At 48.1% G+C, this 21,886-nt stretch overlaps 1 protein-coding gene across 3 annotated transcripts in view; it reads left to right on the top strand.

Annotated features, from left to right (window-relative positions):
* fam13a (family with sequence similarity 13 member A) overlaps window positions 1–21,886 on the top strand; it is a 299,844-nt gene that overhangs the window by 126,278 nt on the left and 151,680 nt on the right. For all 3 annotated transcript variants that reach the window (XM_072495341.1, XM_072495343.1, XM_072495342.1), the window contains one exon: window positions 5,612–5,787. In XM_072495341.1, coding sequence (XP_072351442.1) covers window positions 5,612–5,787 — 176 coding nt within the window. The remainder of the gene's footprint in view (window positions 1–5,611; window positions 5,788–21,886) is intronic.

Genomic DNA, 21,886 nt, shown 5'->3' on the forward strand with positions numbered 1-21,886 from the left:
CAACCCTCTCCATTTCAGTGAATTAGGGAGAAAAATCTTCGCCGTGTGAAGCCATTTACCAACTCAATCTGATTCTGCCCCAAGCTCCTGGTGAACATCGGCTTCTCTCCCTGAGCACCACGGTGAAGTTCAGATACTCCTCCAAAAGCCAAACACTGTGGCTGCTGGAAATCTGAAACAAAAAAAAAATGCTGGAAACACTCGGCAGGTCAGGTATCACCTCAGACAGAGAAACAAGAGTTAGCGGAAGGTTAAAGTCCGAGAAACCGGCTTCCTCCGGCCAGACCCACCTCCAACCGGCCTACTCACAGCTTTAACTGAGGCCAGACGGTGGGCAGGTGTTGACCCAGACCCACGGTGACTGTCTGGAACTTTAAATACCACACGGGTTTTCAGGTTTAGCTGCTGTTGGTCGGACTTCCTGAGCATCGCAGAAACTGGTAGCTTCATTCAGGAAGGGCTTGGTGGATTAAATAGCTTCACATCTACCTGCTGGACTAAATGTCTATCTGAGAAACCTCTGCGAGTATAATAATTACAATCTTTATTGTCACCAGTAGGTTTACATTAACACTGCAATGAATTTACTGTGAAAATCCCCTAGTCGCCACATTCAGGCACCTGTTTGGGTACACGGAGGGAGAATTCAGAATGTCCAATTCACCTAACAAGAACATCTTTCGGGAATTGTGGGAGGAAACCGGAGCACCCGGAGGAAACCCATGCAGACACAGGGAGAACGTGCAGACTCCACACAGACAGTGACCCAAGCCGGGAATTGAACCTGGGATCCTGGCGCTGTGAAGCAACAGTGCTAACCACTGTGCTACAGTGCCACCCATTAATTGATTATCCCTTTGAGTAGGCCTCCCCTCTCCTTGCCCCACATCCCTCCACCCACACCATGACCTTTCCCCTGCCCCCCCCCCCCCCAACCTTGGAGGAAAAAAACAATTTAAAATTTTTGAATCCCAGTATAAGTTAGTAATACCCGCACCAGTAATACTGGTGTTCCATGCTAACCTGCACAAGGCCAGTTTAGACAGGCTTTCCGGACACCATTAATTTCCACGTTTTACTGGTGTTTCCTTCACCGGACCTCCCACTACCACCAAACCCGGGGTCTCGGAATCCCTTCTGTCAAGACCGCCGAATTCTCCCCTTCCCTTCCTCTGATCATGGGATTGGCAGCACCCCCCCCCCCCGCCCCCCCATCCCCCTAACCGCCCCTCCCTATACCCTGCTCAATAAGCTGTCAATCAGGCTGGACTGCAAGCCGGTGAACCAATCACGGACCCGGCATGTGGGAGAAATTCCAAATTGTGGGTTCCCCACAACATGCTGATCCACCCGCTCCCTACGAGTCAGGTCAGTAAAAATCACCCCTCATTCTGACAATTCTGTGGTAATATGTCATAATGCGGTATATGAATTTCAGTGCCAGTGTGATGCTGGGTCGGTGGGTGGTAGATCCCAAAGATTTCCAGATTGAACCAGACAGCATGTCCCAACTGCTGTTTGCGATCGGTAAGGTAGAGACCCTAGCCAACCATCCCATCCTTGCAAAATTCTAAACACATTAGACGTGATTCTGCAATTGAACAGCATTTGCCAAATAGTCCTCAGTGAGCTAAGAATTATGCTGCCAACCGATTCAGGATTGTCAGTCGGCCTCACAGTTTGACACAGTTGCGAATACTGGAAGCTATACATATTAATACACAGGACCTGCACTTTGCAGACTGAAAGAAGATGCCTGTCTTGGCTAAATAAAATAAGTGACAGCCATTTGCTAACGTGTTCCTCAATGCAATGCCTTGATCAATCAGGGTCAAGCTGCCGGATTTAAATTTCAAATAATTCTTGGCAGTTAACTGTCCGTCACTATCAACTGGTGCACTCTCCATGGCAGTACCCCAACCAATCAAAGTCCACTTGCCAACCAATCAGCGTTTTCTACTCACACAGTAGAAATTGTTGTTTTTCCCTTACCCTGGTGTTCTTGCGAATGAGTACAATATGAAAAGCTTCAACATGTCTCCTTTTTTCAGCTGTGACAGTCTTGACGAAAGGTCATTAACCAGAAACGCTGGAATTTTACGGTCATGCCTGTGGTGGGAATAGGCGCAGGTAGGGCAGGAAATCTTGGAGAGCAGCCAAATGTTTGTTGACTTTAGGCAGGTGTTGGAACTGGAAAATCTCGCCCATTGACTCTGCTTCTATTTGCACAAGTGCAGTCTGGGCTGCTGTCAAGTGTGTGTCAATGTCTTCACTTTTTTAGTTGAGTGATTCTTACTCCAGTTCACAATGTTGGGGGGAAAGACACTTCTAGTTTGGGGGTTTCATTTTGCACGAGTCCAGAGAACAGACCTGTGTCCAGTGTGAATGTGTGGAGCTGTTTTTGAGGATTGTATTGCCAAAATAACATGGAGGGAGCCCAGAATTTCAAACCTGCACTTTCCCATATCAGAAAGATGAATTTATGTGCAGAATGTTTCATTCAGAGCACAGCCATGATCGATCACTCACTCACTCAGCTCAAATATATCTGCTGTTCACTGAGCTCAAATATATGTGCTTGTCTGTGTGTGTATGATATGTGATCATGCACATGATCTGTATACATGCACGTGTTCATGTATAAAAATCAAACCTTTAAGAAGAAAAGGTTAATTGCTAGTGCCTGCTAGTCTTGTTAATTTATTTGCAACTTGTTAAAAAGGTGGGGGTGGGGGAAGGTGTCCAGATGTGTGCGCATGTCTGGATCTGCATATGTGTGTCTGTCTGCCTGCGCTTGTCTGTATCTGTGTGTGTATGATGTGTGATCATGCACATGATCTGTATACATGCACGCGTTAATGTGTATGTCTGAGTATTTATGTATGCATATGTGTATCTATTTGTGTGCACGTGTGTGTGTATGTTTATATGTGGGTGCAGGCACATGTGTGATGCATACCAAGAGGCGCAGCACATTTTATTTTGAGACAAGTGTTCAGGGCAGGGCCAAATTAGTATTATTTCTAAAGCATGCCAAGAATGATACTGAGGGTTATGATTAAATTATGGGAACAGGTTACATAAACTTGGCTTCTATTCGCTGGACTATAGGTGTGATTTGACTAAAGTGTTTAAAATATTATTTGATAGGGTGTCCCTGAGTAAGAATAAATAATCTTAGAGGAGGGTTATTCAGGAAGGAAATTGAAGGCAGCATGGTAGCATAGTGGTTAGCCCTGCTGCCTCACAGCTCCAGGATCCTGGGTTCAACTCCAGCCTCGGGTGACTGCGGAGTCTGCACGTTCTCCCTTTGTCTGCGTGAGTTTCCTCCGGGTGCTCCGGTTTCCTTCCACAGTCCAAAGATGTGCAGGTTAGGTGGATTGGCCATGCCAAATTGCCCTTACGTTAGATGGGGTTACGGGGATAGGGTGGAGGTGGGGGCTTAAGTAGGGTGCTCTTTCCAAGAGCCGGTGCAGACTCGATGGGCCGAATGGCCTTCTTCTGCACTGTAAATTCTATGTCTAAATCGGGAAACACTTCTTCACACAAAGGAAAATCTGTAATTCTCTCTCTGGGCAGCTGTGAATTCTGTTGTATGTTGAGGCGGTGGTATATGGAGAGGCAGTTGCATAGTGGTATTGTCACTGGACTAGTAATCCAGAGACCCAGAATGCTCTGGGGTCCCAGGTTCAAATCCTACCACGACAGGTGGTGACATTTGAATTCAATAAAAATCTGGAATTAAAAGTCTAATGATGACCATGAAACCATGTTGTAAAAACGCATCTGGTTCACTAAAGTCCTTTCGGGAAGGAAATCTGCCTCCCTCACCTGGTCTGGCCTACATGTGACTCCAGACCCACCGCAATGTGGCTGACTCTTAACTGCCTCCTCAAGGGCAATTAGGGATGGACAATAAATGCTGGCACAGCCTGCGATGCCCACGTCCCGTGAGCAAATAAAAAAAATATGTTGGTTGGTCTAGTTGAGGAATAATTGCTGAGATATTGGTATGTCTAAACAATAACTGGTTTATTGGATACAGCTGAACTATATACAGACGAGATGTTACTCGCCTAAAGCTCAGTATATTCTCCCCATCGACTTGTGGCCATGTGTTGCCTTACATCATCATTATGGGTGGTGCTATTTACACAATTCCACACATTCCGATCACTGCACATCGTGACTTATCAAGAAAAATTCAACTTGATAATGATTCACTTCTATACTCTCAATGTTCTTTGCACTGAGTGAAATACAAGCTCCCGTGAGCACCACCTATTTGTTCAAGGGGCAGTTTAGTTTGGAACATCCTGAACTGCTAATGTATCAGACTTGAGACCATTCGGCCCATCGTGCTGTGCCAAAGCCCCGTGGGGAAGGCTTCGCAAAGGAGAGAAAACCAGGGTGAGAGACGCAGGGTGGAGCAGAGTGGAATGGAATAGAGTCCCTAGCGTTGCGTGAAATGGGATGATCTCTCCTGGGACTTTGACGTGTTGAAGACCAGATCCAGATTCACTGGCCACCTGTAATGGCATGAGAGGTCCACCAGTGACTAGAATTCTTTGCATCACCAAAGTTATCCAAGGCTTAAAGAATTAAATCTTGAAAGCCAGATTGCAAAAATGTATGTTTAGAAGTTTGAGGGATGTGTTACCCATAGTGTTTAAAATTACTGAGGGATTCAACAGGGTAGATGCAGAGAGACATATAATAATCTTAATTGCCACAAGTAGGCTTACATTAACACTGCAATGAAGTTACTGTGAAAAGCCCCGAGTCGCCACATTCCGCCGCCTGTTCGGGTACATGGAGAGAGAATTCAGAATATTCAATTCACCTAACAAGCACGTCTTTCAGGACTTGTGGGAGGAAACCGGAGCACCCGGAGGAAACCCACGCAGACACGGGGAGAACGTGCAGACTCCGCACAGACAGTGACCCAAGCCAGGAATCGAACCTTGGACCCTAGCGCTGTGAAGCCATAGTGCTAACCACTGTGCCACCGTGACTAGTTCCTCTGATGGAGGATTCCGGAATGTGGGTGTAAGGCTTAAAATTGGAGCCAGACCATTCGGAAGTGAAATATCAGAATTGCCGTCACCCAGAAAGAGGGGTAGTGGAGCTGTGGATGTCTCTCCTCTTAAAAGGCTGTGGATTCTCGCTCAGCTGGAGCTATCAAGAGAGATCAATAGACTCTTGTAAGGCAAGGGCATCAAAGGTGTGACTAACGGCAGAATGAATAGAGATTGTCCCGTTCCTGGTTCTAATGCTCCGGTATTGGATCAGCAGGCAAAACAAAACTGGATCAAAATCCAAAATGTCTTCTGTCATGAACTGGAGCTAACTCCCTGGCCTTAGCCACAACAAAATCTGCACAGATAATACTCCTTGCCAGCACCTAAAACTCAACAACTGCACACTGCTTCTCGGTAACCCGCACAGAGACAACTTAATCAGGACTTTAAAGTCATATTTGCAAATTATCACGGGACTTTTTGACTACACCGTCTCTAGTCTGGGAGGTGCGGAGTGAGTGTGCTGGTTCTAGTTCCATGTGACTGGCCAATTCTGAATGGTTTGTACTTTAACTGTCTCCCTGTTCTAGACCAAAAAGACAAGACCCGAAGGCAGCCCTGGGGCTTTCCTCGTGCCACAGCCCGAGTACTCGAGTGGAACTCCGTACTCCGTCTGGACGCAGCCCGCCAAAAGCCCCAGCCTAGAGGAGATGGAGTCTTCCGAGGAACTGGAATCCAGTATAAAGGACCTGGAGATAAACAGCAGGTCAGTGGTCACGTCAGAGTATTTCTGGGCATTTCTCAACAATGTTTTCAATTCAAGGTGGGAGGTTTTGACCTTTAAGCCGGGTGGGATTTCAGGGTGAAAGAGTCAGTCGGTGTATATGCTGCTGACTTATTTTTCTATTTAGACAAAATGTATTTTCCTTCAAACATGCAGGGGCTAATCGCAGTTGCTATATTGATGACACCTGTAGATAGGGTTGTCAACCATGATTAAATGTATTCCTGGAGGTTTAATCAAATGATTAAACACATCCGTCCTTGTGACGTTACTGCCTTGCTACAATAATTGGAAAGCAAAAAGGCTCACTACTCAATTGGACGATGCTTGACTGTCAATCAGATAGCCTTTATTTCCCATTTTCAGTATCTTCGTTTCTGTAGAGAGAAATGTTCAAGGAAAAGGACAAAAGAAACAGTCCCAGTGATTTTTCACTCTGGTCCCTGAGCTCGATCTGTCTCTTGTGTGAAGGTTCGCCAACTAAATGATAAAGCAGAGGAAATTTCTCGCGTAGATATGTGCAGCCTGTATATGATCGTCGCTGGCTAGGCCACTATTTGATTGATTGATTGATTGCCACATGTACCGAGTACAGTGAAAAGTATTTTTCTGCGGCCAAGGGAACGTACACAGTTGACAAAAAGAATAATCGACAAAGTACATTGACAAATAGTGATTGGTTAAAGTGCGGAACAAGGGCCAAACAAAGCAAATACATGAACAAGAGCAGCATAGGGCGTCGTGAATAGTGTTCTTACAGGGAACAGATCAGTCCGAGGGAGAGTCGTTGAGGAGTCTAGCAGCTGTGGGGAAGAAGCTGTTCCTATGTCTGGATGTGCGGGTCTTCAGACTTCTGTATCTTCTGCCTGATGGAAGGGTATGGAAGAGGACAAAGTCTGGGTGGGCGGGGTCTCTGATAATGCTGTCTGCCTTCCTGAGGCAGCGGGAGGTGTAGACAGAATCAATGTGAGGGTGGCCAGCTTGTGTGATTCATTGGGCTGAGTTCACCACACTCTGCAGTTTCTTGCGCTCTTGGGCCGAGCAGTTGCCATACCAAGCGATTTATTGCCCAGCCCTCATTGCCCTTGAGAAGGTGGTGGTGAGTCACGTGCTGCAGTCTTATGTGGTGGAGGTACACCCACAGTGCTGTTAGGGAGGGAGTTCCAGGATTTTGACCCCAGCGCCAGTGGATGGTGATATATTTCCGGGTCAGAATGGTGTGTGGCTGGGAGGTGCTGCGCCCACTGCCCTTTCTAGGTGGCGGACTTCACAGGTTTGGCTGCTGCTGTCCCAGAGGCCTCGTTGGCTTTACTGCAACGTACTGTGTAGATTGCAACATTGTGCCTGCCTCCGAGGCAGTGAATGTAACTTCTTAATTGATTTTCTATTGCCAAGAGCTTTTTAGATTTAGATTTATTGTCATGTGTACCGAGGTACAGTGAAAGGTATTGCTCTGCGTACAGTCCAGGCAGATCGCTCCATACATGAAAAACATACGACATACGATAAATACACAATGTAAAGACATAGACATTGGGTGAAGCATAGGGAAAATAATGCTACAACTGTAACGAAATGTGTGGAGAGATCAGTTCAGTCCACAAAAGGATCATTCAGGAGTCTGGTAACAGCGGGGAAGAAGCTGTTTTTGAATCTGTCAGTGCGTGTTCACAGACTTTTATATCTTCTGCCCGATGGAATAGAGAATAACCCGGGTGGGAGGGGTCTTTGATTATGCTGCCCGCTTTCCCAAGGCAGCGGGAGGTGTAGATAGTCAATGGGTGGGAGGCAGGTTCGCGTGATGGACTGGGCTGTGTTCACGACTCTCTGTAGTTTCTTACGGCCTTTGGCCGAGCAGTTGCCATACCAGGCTGCAATGGGGCAGCTTGCGGCTCTGGACTGCGGCACTGAGGACCCGGGTTCGGATCCCGGCCCTGCGTCACTGTCCGTGTGGAGTTTGCACATTCTCCCATGTCTGCGTGGGTTTCACTCCCACAACCCAAAGATGTGCAGGTTAGGTGGATTGGCCACGCTAAATTGCCCCTTAATTGGAAAAAAAAAGAATTGGGTACTCTAAATTTATGAATAGAAAATAATACCAGGCTGTGATGCAGCCAGATAGGATGCTTTCTGTGGTGCATCTGTAAAAATTGGTAGGAGTCAATGTGGACGTGCCGAATTTCCTTAGTTTCCTGAGGAAGTGTAGGTGCTGTTGTGCTTTCTTGGTCGTAGTGTCAACCTTTCACCAGGACAGATTGTTGGTGATGTGCACACCGAGGAATTTGAAACTGTCAACTATCTCCGCCTCGGCCCCGTTGATGCTGACAGGAATGTGTACAGGACTTTGCTTGCTGAAGTCAATGACCAGCTCCTTAGTTTTACTGACATTGAGGGAGAGATTGTTGGCGTTGCACCACTCCACTCGGTTTTCTGTCTCCCTCCTGTGCTCTGACTCGTTGTTTGAAATCTTTTCTGCATTTATCCGCATCTAATACTGACCAACTTCGCCTCCCTGTTGTTGAGACATCCCTTCTTAAACCCTGGCTTCCATTCTCCTCGTCTAAACTAAACCGTCCATCTTATTAGCTGAATTGGTGCCCAGAACGAAAAACCAGTCTAACTTGGGAGTTGGCTGGCACTGGTCCAGACTGGTCTTGTACACAGTAAAACCGGACTCCAGTTTGGACCAGTACCAGTTTTGGTTCCTTTGATTGCAATCTGCTCATGCCTGTCTCCTTGGCCAAGTGTTCAGTTCCCCATCTGGCTGTCCCAGGCTCGTTCATGAGAAGTGCGCAAGATGAACAAAAAGCTGTTTTTGCACCGATGCTCCAGTTGTTTTACGGTCACCCTTTCCATCCCTGGCTCCCGTGCAGAACGGAGATTGGTATCGTACCGACTTGACCGAGGGCAAGCCGGGGCTTGCCTTACTTTAAATCACGTTTGCAGGTACGCTGTGTACCTGTCCACTGCATTTGTGCGTACCTTTCAGGTGGCAGCAACCGATTAGTATTTACCGCCCATAGTGAAAGAGGCAGAGCATGAATCCTTGTTTATTTATGTGACTGCATTAATGTAAAAGGCACCACGGCAGCTGAAAGCTAAAAATAGAATGGTATTCCGAGCATTCAGACTTAACTGCGCCTACTTATCGCAGTGGTTGGGTCTCCAGTGTACGATACACACTGGTGCGTGTCAGTGATAAAGTGGCCACTTAATTATTCAAACTTACTGTGTGGGTCCCTTGATGGTCAGACTGGTAGGTGCCCAACATCTGCAATGGAAGCTGTGGCATTCAACCACTGAGAGACAGGTGACTACAGCTACCGTTCTCCACTTGACCCCCCCCCCCCCCGCCCATACACACACACACACATACACACTGCCTCCCACACCTGCAATACCCTCTTGTCTCATGAGAAATGAAATGCCTCGAAGAAGTTAACTTCAAGACTAACGTAATCATCTACCCCAAGATTAGCTGCCTTTACACAGGGGTGTAAATCTCTTTGTACCGAGACTGTTGACATTGGAGCTGGTAACCCAATACACCGTTATCTAGGCCCTGCGTACGTCAGCTATTTCGAATAAACACACCATCAAATTTGTGCTTCGATATACAATGCTGGACAGCAATAATTGGAGATGGTTGACATTTAATAAATCGTTCCTTTCAATTAGTTATCACAGAATAAGCCAGCCATCAATGCTTAGGAAAGATGCCGTTTTTTCCTAAGAAGCATTGCTGTCTGTATTTACCAGCCCCAAACCTCATTTTCACAGAGTGGGCGAGCGTCAGGAGGCAGATTAATTTTCAAGTCCTGAAACTGCCCCTGATGGGAATCAGGAAGTCGTCATAATTTTGTTTGAGGCGGGAATCTAATTGGTGATGTGACAGAAACAACTAGTGGGTGGAGGGGTCGGGGGGGGGGGGGGGGTGGCGTCGGGGGGTCAGGGGGGTTACCGACTGTTTTTCTTTGGTGACTCTGAAGGGATTGAACAACCTCTTACAGTAACGAACTTTGCCTGTTCCCAAGGTACCACACTACCATTGAGTCAGGACACCTAACATGTATACAGCTAATTGTCTCCTTTCCTAGTGCACCGTTTTTCAAACATTTTTTATATGTTTGTGTGTCATGTATATGTGTGTGTATCAGCGTGTGTATTTGTATGTATGTGTGTGTGTATATATTTAGTTGTCTATGTGTGTATTTGTTTGTGTGTGTATCTGTTTGTATGTGTGTATATGCTTCTGTATTTATGTGTGTATATCTATTTGTATACGTGTGTACCTGAGCTCCTCAGGGTAGTGTCCCAGGATCAGGCATCTTCAGTTGCTTCATCAATAATCTTCCCTCCATCACAAGGTCAGTAGTGGGAATGTTCAATGTTCAGCACCATTCACAACTTCTCAGATTCGAAAACAGTCCCTGCCCAAATGCAGCAAGACCTGGACAATATCTAGACATGGGCTGACAAATGGCAAGTGACATTCGCACCACACAAGTGCCAGGTAATGACCATCTCCAACCAGAGACAATCTAACCATCACCTCTATTATCAACGACCTGAGGGTTACCGTTGACCACCAGAAACTGAACTGTATAAATACTGTGGCTTACAGGGCAGGTTAGAGGCTAGGAATCATGCGGTGAGTATCTCACCTCCTGACCCCCCCCCCCCGCTAAAGTCTGTCCGCCATCCACAAGGGGCACAAGTCAGCAGTGTGATGGAATACTCTCCATTTTCCTGGATGAGTGCAGCTGCAACAATTCAAGAAGCTCGACACCATGCAGGACAAAGCAGGCTGCTTGATTGCTACCCCTTCCGCAAGCATTCACTCCCTCCACCAGCAATGCACAGTGACAGCAGTGTGTACCATCCACTACCTCCTCAGACAGCATCTTCCAAACCCACAACCACTACCATTTAGAAGGACAAGAGCAACGGACACATGGGAACCTGGAGGTTCCCCTCCAACCAACCAACACACCACCCTGACTTGGAAATATATCGTCGTTCACTTACTGTCGTTGGGTCAAAATCCTGGAACCCCCTCCCTAACAGCGCTTTGGGTGTACCTACACATATGGACTGCAGCGGTTCAAGAAGGTATCTTACCAATTTGAATTGGCCAACAAATGCTGGCCTCGCCAGCAATGCCACATCCCAAGAATTAAGTTTTTAAAAATTGTTTGTGTGTGTGTGGTAGTACCCATTTGTGTCTGCGCATCGGTTTGTGTGTCTTTGATTGTGAGGGCACGATTCAACTAATTGGGAACAAAGTCCAAAGCGAGCGCGTTTAGCCGCATATTTCCCGGCACTCGCAGCACCGTGAAACACATGGCTATACAATGCGACTCACGTTATATAGGCGCCTCAGCGGGGAACGCGCGGCCGAGGCCGCACATAGCACCGTTTTCTACTCTGAGGAGGTTAGCTCGCCGGAACTTAAAATGGCGTCCCGAGGTTACCAAAGCAACGTCCGACACCATCCAACTCGGACGCACTATGGGAGAGTCCCCAGCCATCCCCCGCACCTTGCATGCAGGGCGCCCAAACCCGTCTGTGCAAAAGGTGCCACTGTGGCACCTTGGCAGTGCCAACATGGCACCCTAGCAGTGACCATTCCAGCTTGTAGTGCCACCTCAGCATGTTGGCCATGCCAGGCTGGCACCCAGGTGGCACTGCCAAGGTGACAGGCTGGCATTGCCAGGGTGCCCAGTTGGCACCATCCATGCCAGGGAACCACCCTCCCCAAAGGGCATGTAGCTGGGAACCACTGATCCCCTGGGAGACCTCCACGAGTGTCATTCCGTCTGGTCCCCATTTGTGGAGACTAGTACCAAACGGCGCTGGCCCGAGGCCTCTGAGGCGAAGGCGATTGATCCCAAAGCTTCAGGTACCCTGGGAATCTGCACAATAAAGTGTACAGCTATCTCGCTTTAATATGCAGATTTGCCAAAAAGTAATACCGCCCGCAATGGGCGGGATTCACAATGCAACATCTCGCAAGATCGCGTTAGATCTTGCAAGGTGTTGTGGGCCGGATAGATCCCGGGAGTGGGGTCTCGTGGCTTTTATCAGCCATGCTGCACCGCGGCGAGCTGACCTTCAGGCGCAGTGTGGCAATTGGATCAATCCCTGTACGTATGTATATGTGAGTATTGGTTTGTGTGTATTTGTCATCATGTGTTTTTGTGTGTAGTTGTGTGTGTGTGTTTGTTTGTCTGTGTGTGTATGTGTTTGTACATTTGTTTGTGTCTGTGAATTTCTGTGTGTATTTGTGTCTGTTGATTTGTGTTTGTATATGTGCATTTGTGTCTGAGTGTGTGTATTTGTGTATGTGTACTTGTTTGTCTTATTTTTAAAAAAATATATATTTTATTAAAGTTTTCAAACACAATTTTCCCCCCTTACAAATCAACAAAAACGGTAACATGATAACTGAACTTGTTTGTCTTATGTCTGTATGTGTTTATTTGTGCATTTGTGTGTGTTTGTGCCTGTGTGTATTTGTATATGTTTGTGTGTTTGTGCCTGTGTGTATTTGTGTATGTGTACTTGTTTGTCTTGTCTGTGTTTATTTGTGCATTTGTGTGTGTTTGTGCCTGTGTATTTGTGTATGTGTGTATTTGTTTGTGTGATTGTGCCTGTGTGTATTTGTGTGTATGTGTTCTTGTTTGTGTGTTTGTGCCTGTGTATTTGTGTGTTTGTGCCTGTGTGTATTTGTGTACGTGTGCCTGTGTGTTTGTGTCTGCGTGTTTGTGCCTGTGTGTATTTGCGGATGTGTGTATTTGTTTGTGTGTTTGTGCCTGTGTGTATTTGCATTTGTGTGTTTGTGCCTGTGTGTATTTGTTTGTGTGTTTGTGCATGTGTGTATTTGTGTATGTGTGTATTTGTGTGTATGTGTATTTGTTTGTGTGTTTGTGCCTGTGTATTTGTGTGTATGTGTGTATTTGTGTACATGTGTATTTGTTGCGTGTGTGTTTTGTCTCTCTTTTTTTCATTGATGTCCATCTGTTCTTTGCCCGCATTCAGGTGAAGTGGTCACATTCATCAAACGCCACTCTCTCTGCTGTTGCTGACCCCCTGAATGCTTCCAGAATCTTTTGCTTGTGTTCCTTCTTTAAGATTCAAAATGAGATGAGATCCTCCCAGCAGATTTAATTGATCTCCTTATTAAAGTTCACCTAAAGCAACCAGATGATCCAAGACTAGTCTGGGAATAATGGAAAATGTGAAATTGCTGATAGTTTTAATTGAGTCAGATGTCCAACAGTCCCTATTCTATATACTCTGGTCCTCTGCAACACCAGAAACAGATAAAAAACAACTCCCATATTGCCGAATGTTTGGAGCAGTCAGCTTTCGGTTAAGTTGATGCTTATTCTGTATATAACACAGCCTGATAAGAGTTGTTGACAGAAAGCTGTGCCAGTGTGAAGCAGTTGACTGAATCATCGCCCAATATAGTTTAAGTCTAAGTATAGAAAGCTGCCATCCTGGAAAGGGTTTTTGCATCAAGTAGATTTATGTTTGTGAAAGGATTAAATATCAGCAAGCCTTTTTTTTTTTTTAAATGTGACTTTTCTTCAAGTATGTTGCTGAGATTTCCCTTTTCAAACATGTCACGCAGATAGGCTTGTTGCAACATGAGATTTATAAGATACTTATGGGAGTCCATTGTTAGCCAGGAATAATCATTTCCAAACTTGGATTCTCGGAATTATGGGTGGGATTTTCTGGTCCCACCCGCCCCAGGACCAGATATTCCCACCCAAGGTCAACGAACCTTTCGCTCGTCCATCGAATGATCCGTCCCGCCCGGGACGATTCCAGCAGTGGGTAGAACCGGAGGATCTTTCTGGATTTAGAATTCATTCTGATCATCGTACGTTATCCAACAATCTCCACCCTCGTTGAACTCCCAAGATCCCAAAACTCAGCCGCTGTCATTGTCTTGTGCATTAAATCCCACATGGCCATCATTCACATCTCTGCTAACCTACAATAGCTTCCAGTCATGTAAAGGATTCAATTTCAAATTCCCCGGCCCCACAATCTCTCCACCCTTCTCTGTCCATCACCCCTGTACTCACTGACCTAGATTAGTTCACAGTCCAGTATCGCCTGCATTAAATTTTCCTTCTGTCAGTCGGGCCATCCATGGCCTCACTCCTCCCCAGTTCTGTAACTGTTCCAGCTCTACAACCATTAAAGAACCCTGCCCCGTTTCACCTCTGACCTCTCGTGCATCCCCCCAGTCTCTATCCTTGGTGGCCATGCCTTCACTCTGGAGGATCCAAGCTCTGGAATTCTCTCCCAAAATTTGATTTGATTTATTGTCACGTGTACCGAGGTACAGTGAAATGCATTGTTCTGCGTACAGTCCGGACAGATCTTTCCATATATGAAAAACCATAGGACAGACATAAGTACACAATGTAAATACATAGACACAAGCATCGGGTGAAGCATACAGAGTGCAGTACTACTCAGTCGAGAAGATGTGCGAAGAGATCACTATACAGTCCATAGGAGGGTCATTCAGGAGTTTAGTAACAGTGGGGAAGAAGCTGTTTTTGAATCTGTCAGTGCATGTTCTCAGACTTTTGTATCTCCTGCCCGATGGAAGAGAGAATAACCCAGGTGGGAGGGGTCTTTGATTATGCTGCCCGCTTTCCCGAGACAGCGGGAGGTGTAGACAGAGTCAATGGCTGGGAGGCAGGTTGTGTGATGAACTGGGCTGTGTTCAAGACTCTCAAGCAGCTGCCATACCAGGCTGTGATACAGCCAGATTGGATGCTTTCTATGGTGCGTCTGTAAAAATTGGTAAGTGTCCATTTGCACATGCCGAATTTCCTTAGTTTCCTGAGGAAGTATAGGCGCTGTTGTGCTTTCTTGGTGGTAGCGTCGACGTGGGAGGACCAGCACAGATTGTTGGTGCTGTGCACTCCTCGGAATTTGAAGCTGTCAACCATCTCCACCTCGGTCCCGTTGATGCTGACAGGAGTATATACGATACTTCGCTTCCTAAAGTCAATGACCAGCTCTTTAGTTTTACTGATGTTGAGGGAGAGATTGTTGCTGTTACACCACTCCACTAGGTTCGCTATCTCCCTCCTGTACTCTGACTCATCGTTGTTCGAGATAAAACCCACTACGGTTGTGTCATCAGCAAACTTGTACATGGAGTTGCTCCATCGCTCCTCTTCTCAGACCCTCACTCAGCTCTTCACCTGAGCCTGTACTCACTTGTGCTAGCACCTCCTGTCTCAGTGTCAATCTTTGTCTGATAACAGTGCTGTGAAGCTCTGTGGGATGTTTTCCAACCACACACACACACGACTCCCTGGAGCCCCCTCCATGGTAGCACAGTGGTTAGCACTGTTGCTTCACAGTGCCAGGGACCTGGGTTCGATTCCCGGCTTGGGTCACTGACTGTGCGGAGTCTGCACGTTCTCCCCGTGTCTGCGTGGGTTTCCTCCGGGTGCTCCGGTTTCCTCCCACAAGCCCCAAAAGACGTTAGGTGAATTGGACATTCTGAATTCTCCCTCAGTGTACCCGAACAGGTGCCGGAGTGCGGTGACTGGGGGATTTTCACAGTAACTTCATTGCGGTGTTAATGGAAGCCTACTTGTGACACTAATAGAGATTATTATGATAATAAACCTCTCGACCCCTGCTCCTCTCCTCACCTGAAGGTTTTTCATGAATAATAAAGCAAAGGTAGGTTGGCGTACACTAACACCAGAGTCGTAGGGTGCATGTACGTGTGTTTGTCATGTGTAGCAGTGGGGAATAATATAACAACAACTTTCATTTACTTAGCACCTTCTCAAAGCCCATTTTTCCAAACTGTCACTCATGGTAGCCTGCTGTCCACTCGTCTCTCTCCCCATTCCCCGAGGTGATGTGAGGCATTTTCCCGTGTGGAGCGTTTTAAATGCTCTTGTTAATAAATGTTGTTGGTATAACTGGAGAAAAATAGGACTTGGGGGGGAAAAAAACATTATTCAAAAGTGGTATTGATTTTGGTAAACATTCCTTCAAGGTATTTTTTATAAGCCTGGCTTGAGCAAGATCAATAATTGCTATAAGATGCAGGTACACTTCTATTGCTAATAAAAATGCTGAGGCGCGGGGGCAGTGCTGTTATTACTGTAAATGTCGAAAATACTGAGGTACTACCCTGGCCAAACACATTGTGAATTCCTCTTTTGTCCCTGACTGTTTTGTAAACCAGATTAGTGGTTGCGGCAAGTTAATGATCGACCCTTACTGCCAGTACATCAAGCAAAAAGAAATTAATCTTGCCCTTTATCCTCTGTGCACTCAGCTGTTTTTAGGAGGCATGTTTACTGCTCTTTCAAACACTTGGGAAACTATTTCTGAATCCTTGCTATGCAATCGGATCATAGCAACACACCAAACCAACCAGGGTTCCTACAGCTGAGAAATCCTCTAGGTTACCAGAAGTACAAGCACGCTGTAGGGTCGAGAGCACTAATTTTTAGATACGCGTGAGAGATATCAGGAAGGATTGTTGAACTTCCCTCACAGAGCAGATTATAGAATTCTGTGCCACAAGCCAGTATTGATGAGGACTCCCATACATTATTAAGTTTTTTTTTTTAACTGGATTATTATTTTTTTAAACTTAAAGAGTACCCAATTAATTTTTTTCCAATTAAGGGGCAATTTAGCGTGACCAATTCACCTACCCTGCGCATCTTTTGGGTTGTGGGGGCAAGACCCACGCAAACTCAGGGAGAATGTGCAAACTCCACACGGGCAGTGACCCAGAGCCGGGATCGAACCTGGGACCTCGGCGCCGTGAGGCCGCAGTGCTAACCACTTGCACCGCCGTGCTGCCACTTTTGAAATGGATTATTGAAGTGTATAGGGAGCGAGCAAGGGAAGGCCGTTATGTTTGCCTGGCCCCCCCCAACTCTGCTTCTCCCCCCCCCCCCCCCCTCCCCCCCCCCCCCCCCCCCCCAGTTTAACATGGGCTGGAAATCAGGGGTTCGGAGAGTTGAGTGGGCGGGCGGGTCACCCCCCCCCCCACCCCCCCGCCCCGGTCCTCCCAGAGTGTGATCCCCGGGATATTTCCATGGTCGGTACTGATGGGAATGATGTTATCATCGGTGGGCGGAGTCAAAGGTGGTTGGGGGGAGGGATGGACGTGGGGAGGGCTACACAGGAAAGCAGCATGGGCGGGGTGAGCCTGTGCAGATAATTGCTGATGGGGTGAGTAAATACAGATTGACCTGGACCGGGGGGGGGGGGGGGGGGGGGGGGGGGGTGTTTGCCTAGAGCATGGGTAATCCCTGAGCCTCCTGACCCATACGGAGCATACAACAATTTATTTGACCAAAACACCCGGCTTTGGGCCTGAATGTTTGTTGCAGAGTCTGCGAAGGGCAGTAGTCCGATCCACTGTTCAAATGAGGTGCCCCAGCGGCTACTTCCCACAAGAATGCAGGAGATAAATGACCAGATAATCGACAGGATGGTTTTTAAAAGTGGTGGCTGGTTGAGGGATAAAAGTTGGCCAAGACTTGTAAATGTTCAAAAGGATAGGACCAGCTGTACTTACTGCTTGCACCTTTGAAACACATTTAAATAGGGAATGGTCAGTTCCCACAGTCTAAGTGGTGTTTGAGTAAGCAGATCAATTTAGACTGCCTACCCATCCCGCTTCCTCTGAATGGGAAAAAGTAAAGTTGCCACAGTCCCAGATGATCGTAGGCTGCTTTCCCCTTTGAGGGGGGGGGGGTGCTGACTGGTGGTGATCTAACCTGAGGATCATCACACCTCAGGCAAAGGGGCAAGTTCAGAAGGCCCTTGATGAATATTCATGGGCTCATATTCAACCCCTATGGGGTTCATGAATAACCCCAGCCGGTACGGGAATTGAACCCACGCTGTTGGCCTCGCTCTGCATCACGAATAAACTGTCCAGCAAACTGAGCTAAACCGGCCTCGAGTGGATGAGTAAAGTTCCGGACACATCCCTGTCAGCATCAATGGGGCCGAGGTGGAGATGGTTGACAGCTTCAAATTCCTAGGGGTGCACATCACCAAAAATCTGTCCTGGTCCACCCACGTCGATGCTACCACCAAGAAAGCACAACAGCGCCTATACTTCCTCAGGAAACTAAGGAAATTCGGCATGTCCACATTGACTCTTACCAACTTTTACAGATGCACCATAGAAAGCATCCTATCGGGCTGCATCACAGCCTCGTATAGCAACTGCTCAGCCCAGGACCGCAAGAAACTTCAGAGAGTCGTGAACACTGCCCAGTCCATCACACAAACCTGCCTCCCATCCATTGACTCTATCTACAGCTCCCGCTGCCTGGGGAAAGCGGGCAGTATAATCAAAGACCCCTCCCACCCGGCTTACTCACTCTTCCAACTTCTTCCAGCGGGCAGGAGAAGGCCGGGATTCTCCGACCCTGCACCGGGTCGGAGAATCCCCAGGGGGATGCGCGAATCCCACCCAGCCGCCCCGACACCGGCTGCCCTATTCTCTGGCGTTGTTTTCTGGGGGCCGGCAGGATTCCCGCCACGCCAGTCGGGGGCCGTTGACAGCGCGCGTGCCCCCCCCCCCCCCCCCCCCCCCCGGCGATTCTCCGAGCCCCGATGGGCCGAGTGGCCGTAAAATGTTGCCGAATCCCACCGGCGTGAATTACTCACCTCACACACGGCGGGACCTGGCAGGTAAGTATGCGGGGGCGGTCCTGCGGGGGGAGGATGGGGGGATCCGACCCCAGGGGGCCCCCCCACGGTGGCTTGATCCGCGATCGGGGCCTACCGATCTGCAGGTGGGCTGGTTCCGTGGGGACGGCGCGGAGAAGGGAACCCCTGCGCTTGCACGGAAATACGCCGGCCGTTCTTCGCATGTGCGGAAATACGCCGGCTGGTCCGCGCATGCGCGAGATCATGCCGGCCGTTCACACCGGCTGGAGCAGCGGGAACGACTCCGGCGGCAACCTAGCCCCCTAGAAAGTGAGAATTCCTCACTTTCGGGGCCCACTGACGTTGGCGCCGTTGGCGCTGGTTTTCCCGCCGGCGTGGGGACTTAGCCCATTTTTAGAAAATCCCGTCCAAAAAGTCTGAGAACACGCACAAAAAAATTCAAAAACAACTTCTTCCGCACTGTTACCAGACTCCTAAACGACCCTCTTATGGACTGACCTGATTAATACTACACCCCTGTATGCTTCACCCGATGCTGGTGTCTATGTATTTACATTATGTACCTTGTGTTGCCCTATTATATATTTTCTTTTCACGTACTAAATGACCTGTTTGAGCTGCTCGCAGAAAAATACTTTTCACTGTATCTCAGTACACGTGACAATAAAACAAATCCAAATCCCCCCTTCCAGTCTAGAAGAACTCTCTCTTGACCTGGAGGAAAAAAATGGTATAGGCGACTTAATAGAGGTTTATAAGATGATGAGGGGGATAGATAGAGTGGACGTTCAGAGACTATTTCCTCGGATGGATGTAACTGTTACAAGGGGGCATAACTATAAGGTTCAGGGTGGGAGATATAGGAGGGATGTCCGAGGTAGGTTCTTTACTCAGAGAGTGGTTAGGGAGTGGAATGGACTGCCTGCTGTGATAGTGGAGTCGGACACTTTAGGAACTTTCAAGCGGTTATTGGACAGGGAGTGGGATAGCTTGATCTTGGTTTCGGACAATGCTCGGCACAACATCAAGGGCCGAAGGGCCTGTTCTGTGCTGTACTGTTCTATGGCAAAGAAAATGTTAGTCTGGGTGTTACGAATTCCTCGATTTCTTCAGTGAAGCCTGTGTGAGCAGTGGCAGAGGAAATTCACCTGAATGCTTTAAGCAGTTTCCCCAAAATACTGTCCCATAAACACTTCAAGCTTTCGGTACTTGGTATCAGGATGGGGTGCTCGCACTTCCCTTCACACAGAGCTTGGTCACTTCACATACAGGCCACCGTTAGTAATTGTGTCATTGTGAACGCAGCGGCATCCCATGCAGAGCAGCGACATGAATGATGACTGCTTCAACCTGCTTTCTGATTGGTGCTACCTTGGGATATGAGGGAACGAGTGAAACTAGGACCTTTGATTAATTGCCTCAAGGAATCAGGAAACACGAGTGCAGAACAGTTGATTAAATAGAAAAATGCCCTTTGTGGTGTCGATTATACAAGCTACAGGAAGAGGAGTCATTAATCACTTTGTTGAAATGAAGGAGAAATATGAGGGCTTCTATTTCACTCATGGGAGGTGGGTATCGTTGGCGAGACCGGAAATTATTGTCTACCCCTAATTTCTCTTGAGAAGATGGTGAAGAGCTGCCTTCTTGAACTGCTGTAGACCATGTGTTGTTGGAGCACCACAGTACTGTTCGCAAGGGAGTTCCAGGATTTTGACCCAGTGACAGTGAAGGAACGGCCGATATATTTCCAAGTCAGGATGGTGAGTGGCTTGGAGGGGAACTTGCAGGTGGTGGTGTTACCAGCTATCTGTTGCCCATGTCATTCGGGATGGTAGAGGTCACGAGTTTGGAAGGTGCTGCCGAAGGAACTAAGAACAAAGAACAACACAGCACAGGAACAGGCCCTTCGGCCTTCTCCGGTCTGTACCGGTTATAATACCACCCTTGGCCAAAACCCGAAAGCAGGAGTGCCACAAATATCAGCAAGCACAATTTCAATCCCTGTGACCGCGATTTAATTTTTTAAAATTCAGAGTCTGTTCTGGGAGGGATTAACGGTGGAACACTGGATATGATGCCACAGTGCGGCCTCGGTGTACTCTCAGTCCAGACTTCAGTGCCATTCCTGCACTGAGGGGCTTTGATGAGTCGAGCTCCTCAGTGCAGGAAGGGAGAATGGTACCCTGGTTTCCCGACCCCCCACCCCCACCCCGCGCGATCCTCAGACCCCCCCCAAAGCCCCAACTCACCTATAAGGGGTCCTCGAGCCCCCTGCACCCCACCTCACACGGGCATGGCATCCCCCTGGGCCCGATCGCCGGCACGGGCAAAGTACCAGCCTGACAGTGCCACTCGGTCACCCTGGTAGTGCCAGGGTGGTACCTGGGTGGCACTGCTAGAGTTCTAGGGTGGCAGTGCCAAAATGCCCAGGTGGACATCAGCAGTTTTAGGGTGCCACCCTACCCAGTGGCCGATAACCCGGGCGCCTCTGATCGCCTGGGAGACCCCCCCCAAGTGCTGTTCCACCTAGTACCTGTTTGTGGGGACCAGTGCGAAACGGTTCCTGGCAGGGGTCTCCTCAGCGAGGCCATAGATGCCGGGTGGCGTTCGATCCAGCATAAGACGTAATTATCATAGATTATCATAGAATTTACAGAGCAGAAGGAGGCCATTCAGCCCATCGAGTCTGCACCGGCTCTTGGAAAGAGCACCCTACCCAAGGTCAACACCGCCACCCAATCCCCATAACCCAGTAACCCCACCCAACACTAAGTGCAATTTTGGACACTTAGGGCAATTTATCATGGCCAATCCACCTAACCTGCACATCTTTGGACTGTGGGAGGAAACCGGAGCACCCGGAGGAAACCCACGCACACACGGGGAGGATGTGCAGACTCTGCACAGACAGTGACCCAAGCCAGAATCGAACCTGGGATCCTGGAGCTGTGAAGCAATTGTGCTATCCACAAGGCTACCGTGCTGCCCCTGATTAAGTGGACTTTTAAACTCACTTAACTATGCGAGTCTTGGCCCTGCCCATTGTGGGCGGGATGCAGATCAGAACATCTCTACGAGGCAAAACAACCATCGGAAATCCAGGGAGAGGCCAAAGGGCTGTTTAGCACAGGGCTAAATCGCTGGCTTTGAAAGCAGACCAAGACAGGCCAGCAGCACGGTTCAATTCCCGTACCAGCCTCCCCGAACAGGCGCTGGAATGTGGCGACTAGGGGCTTTTCACAGTAACTCCATTGAAGCCTACTTGTGACAATAAGCGATTTTCATTCATTTTCATTTCATTTCCCGGGATCTACCGGCCGCATCCCATCCCGATTCCTGCGGGACGTGGCTGGTAAACCGGACCCTA

This window comes from Scyliorhinus torazame, chromosome 3 (genome assembly GCF_047496885.1).
Source record: "Scyliorhinus torazame isolate Kashiwa2021f chromosome 3, sScyTor2.1, whole genome shotgun sequence".
Taxonomy (NCBI): Eukaryota; Metazoa; Chordata; class Chondrichthyes; order Carcharhiniformes; family Scyliorhinidae; genus Scyliorhinus; species Scyliorhinus torazame.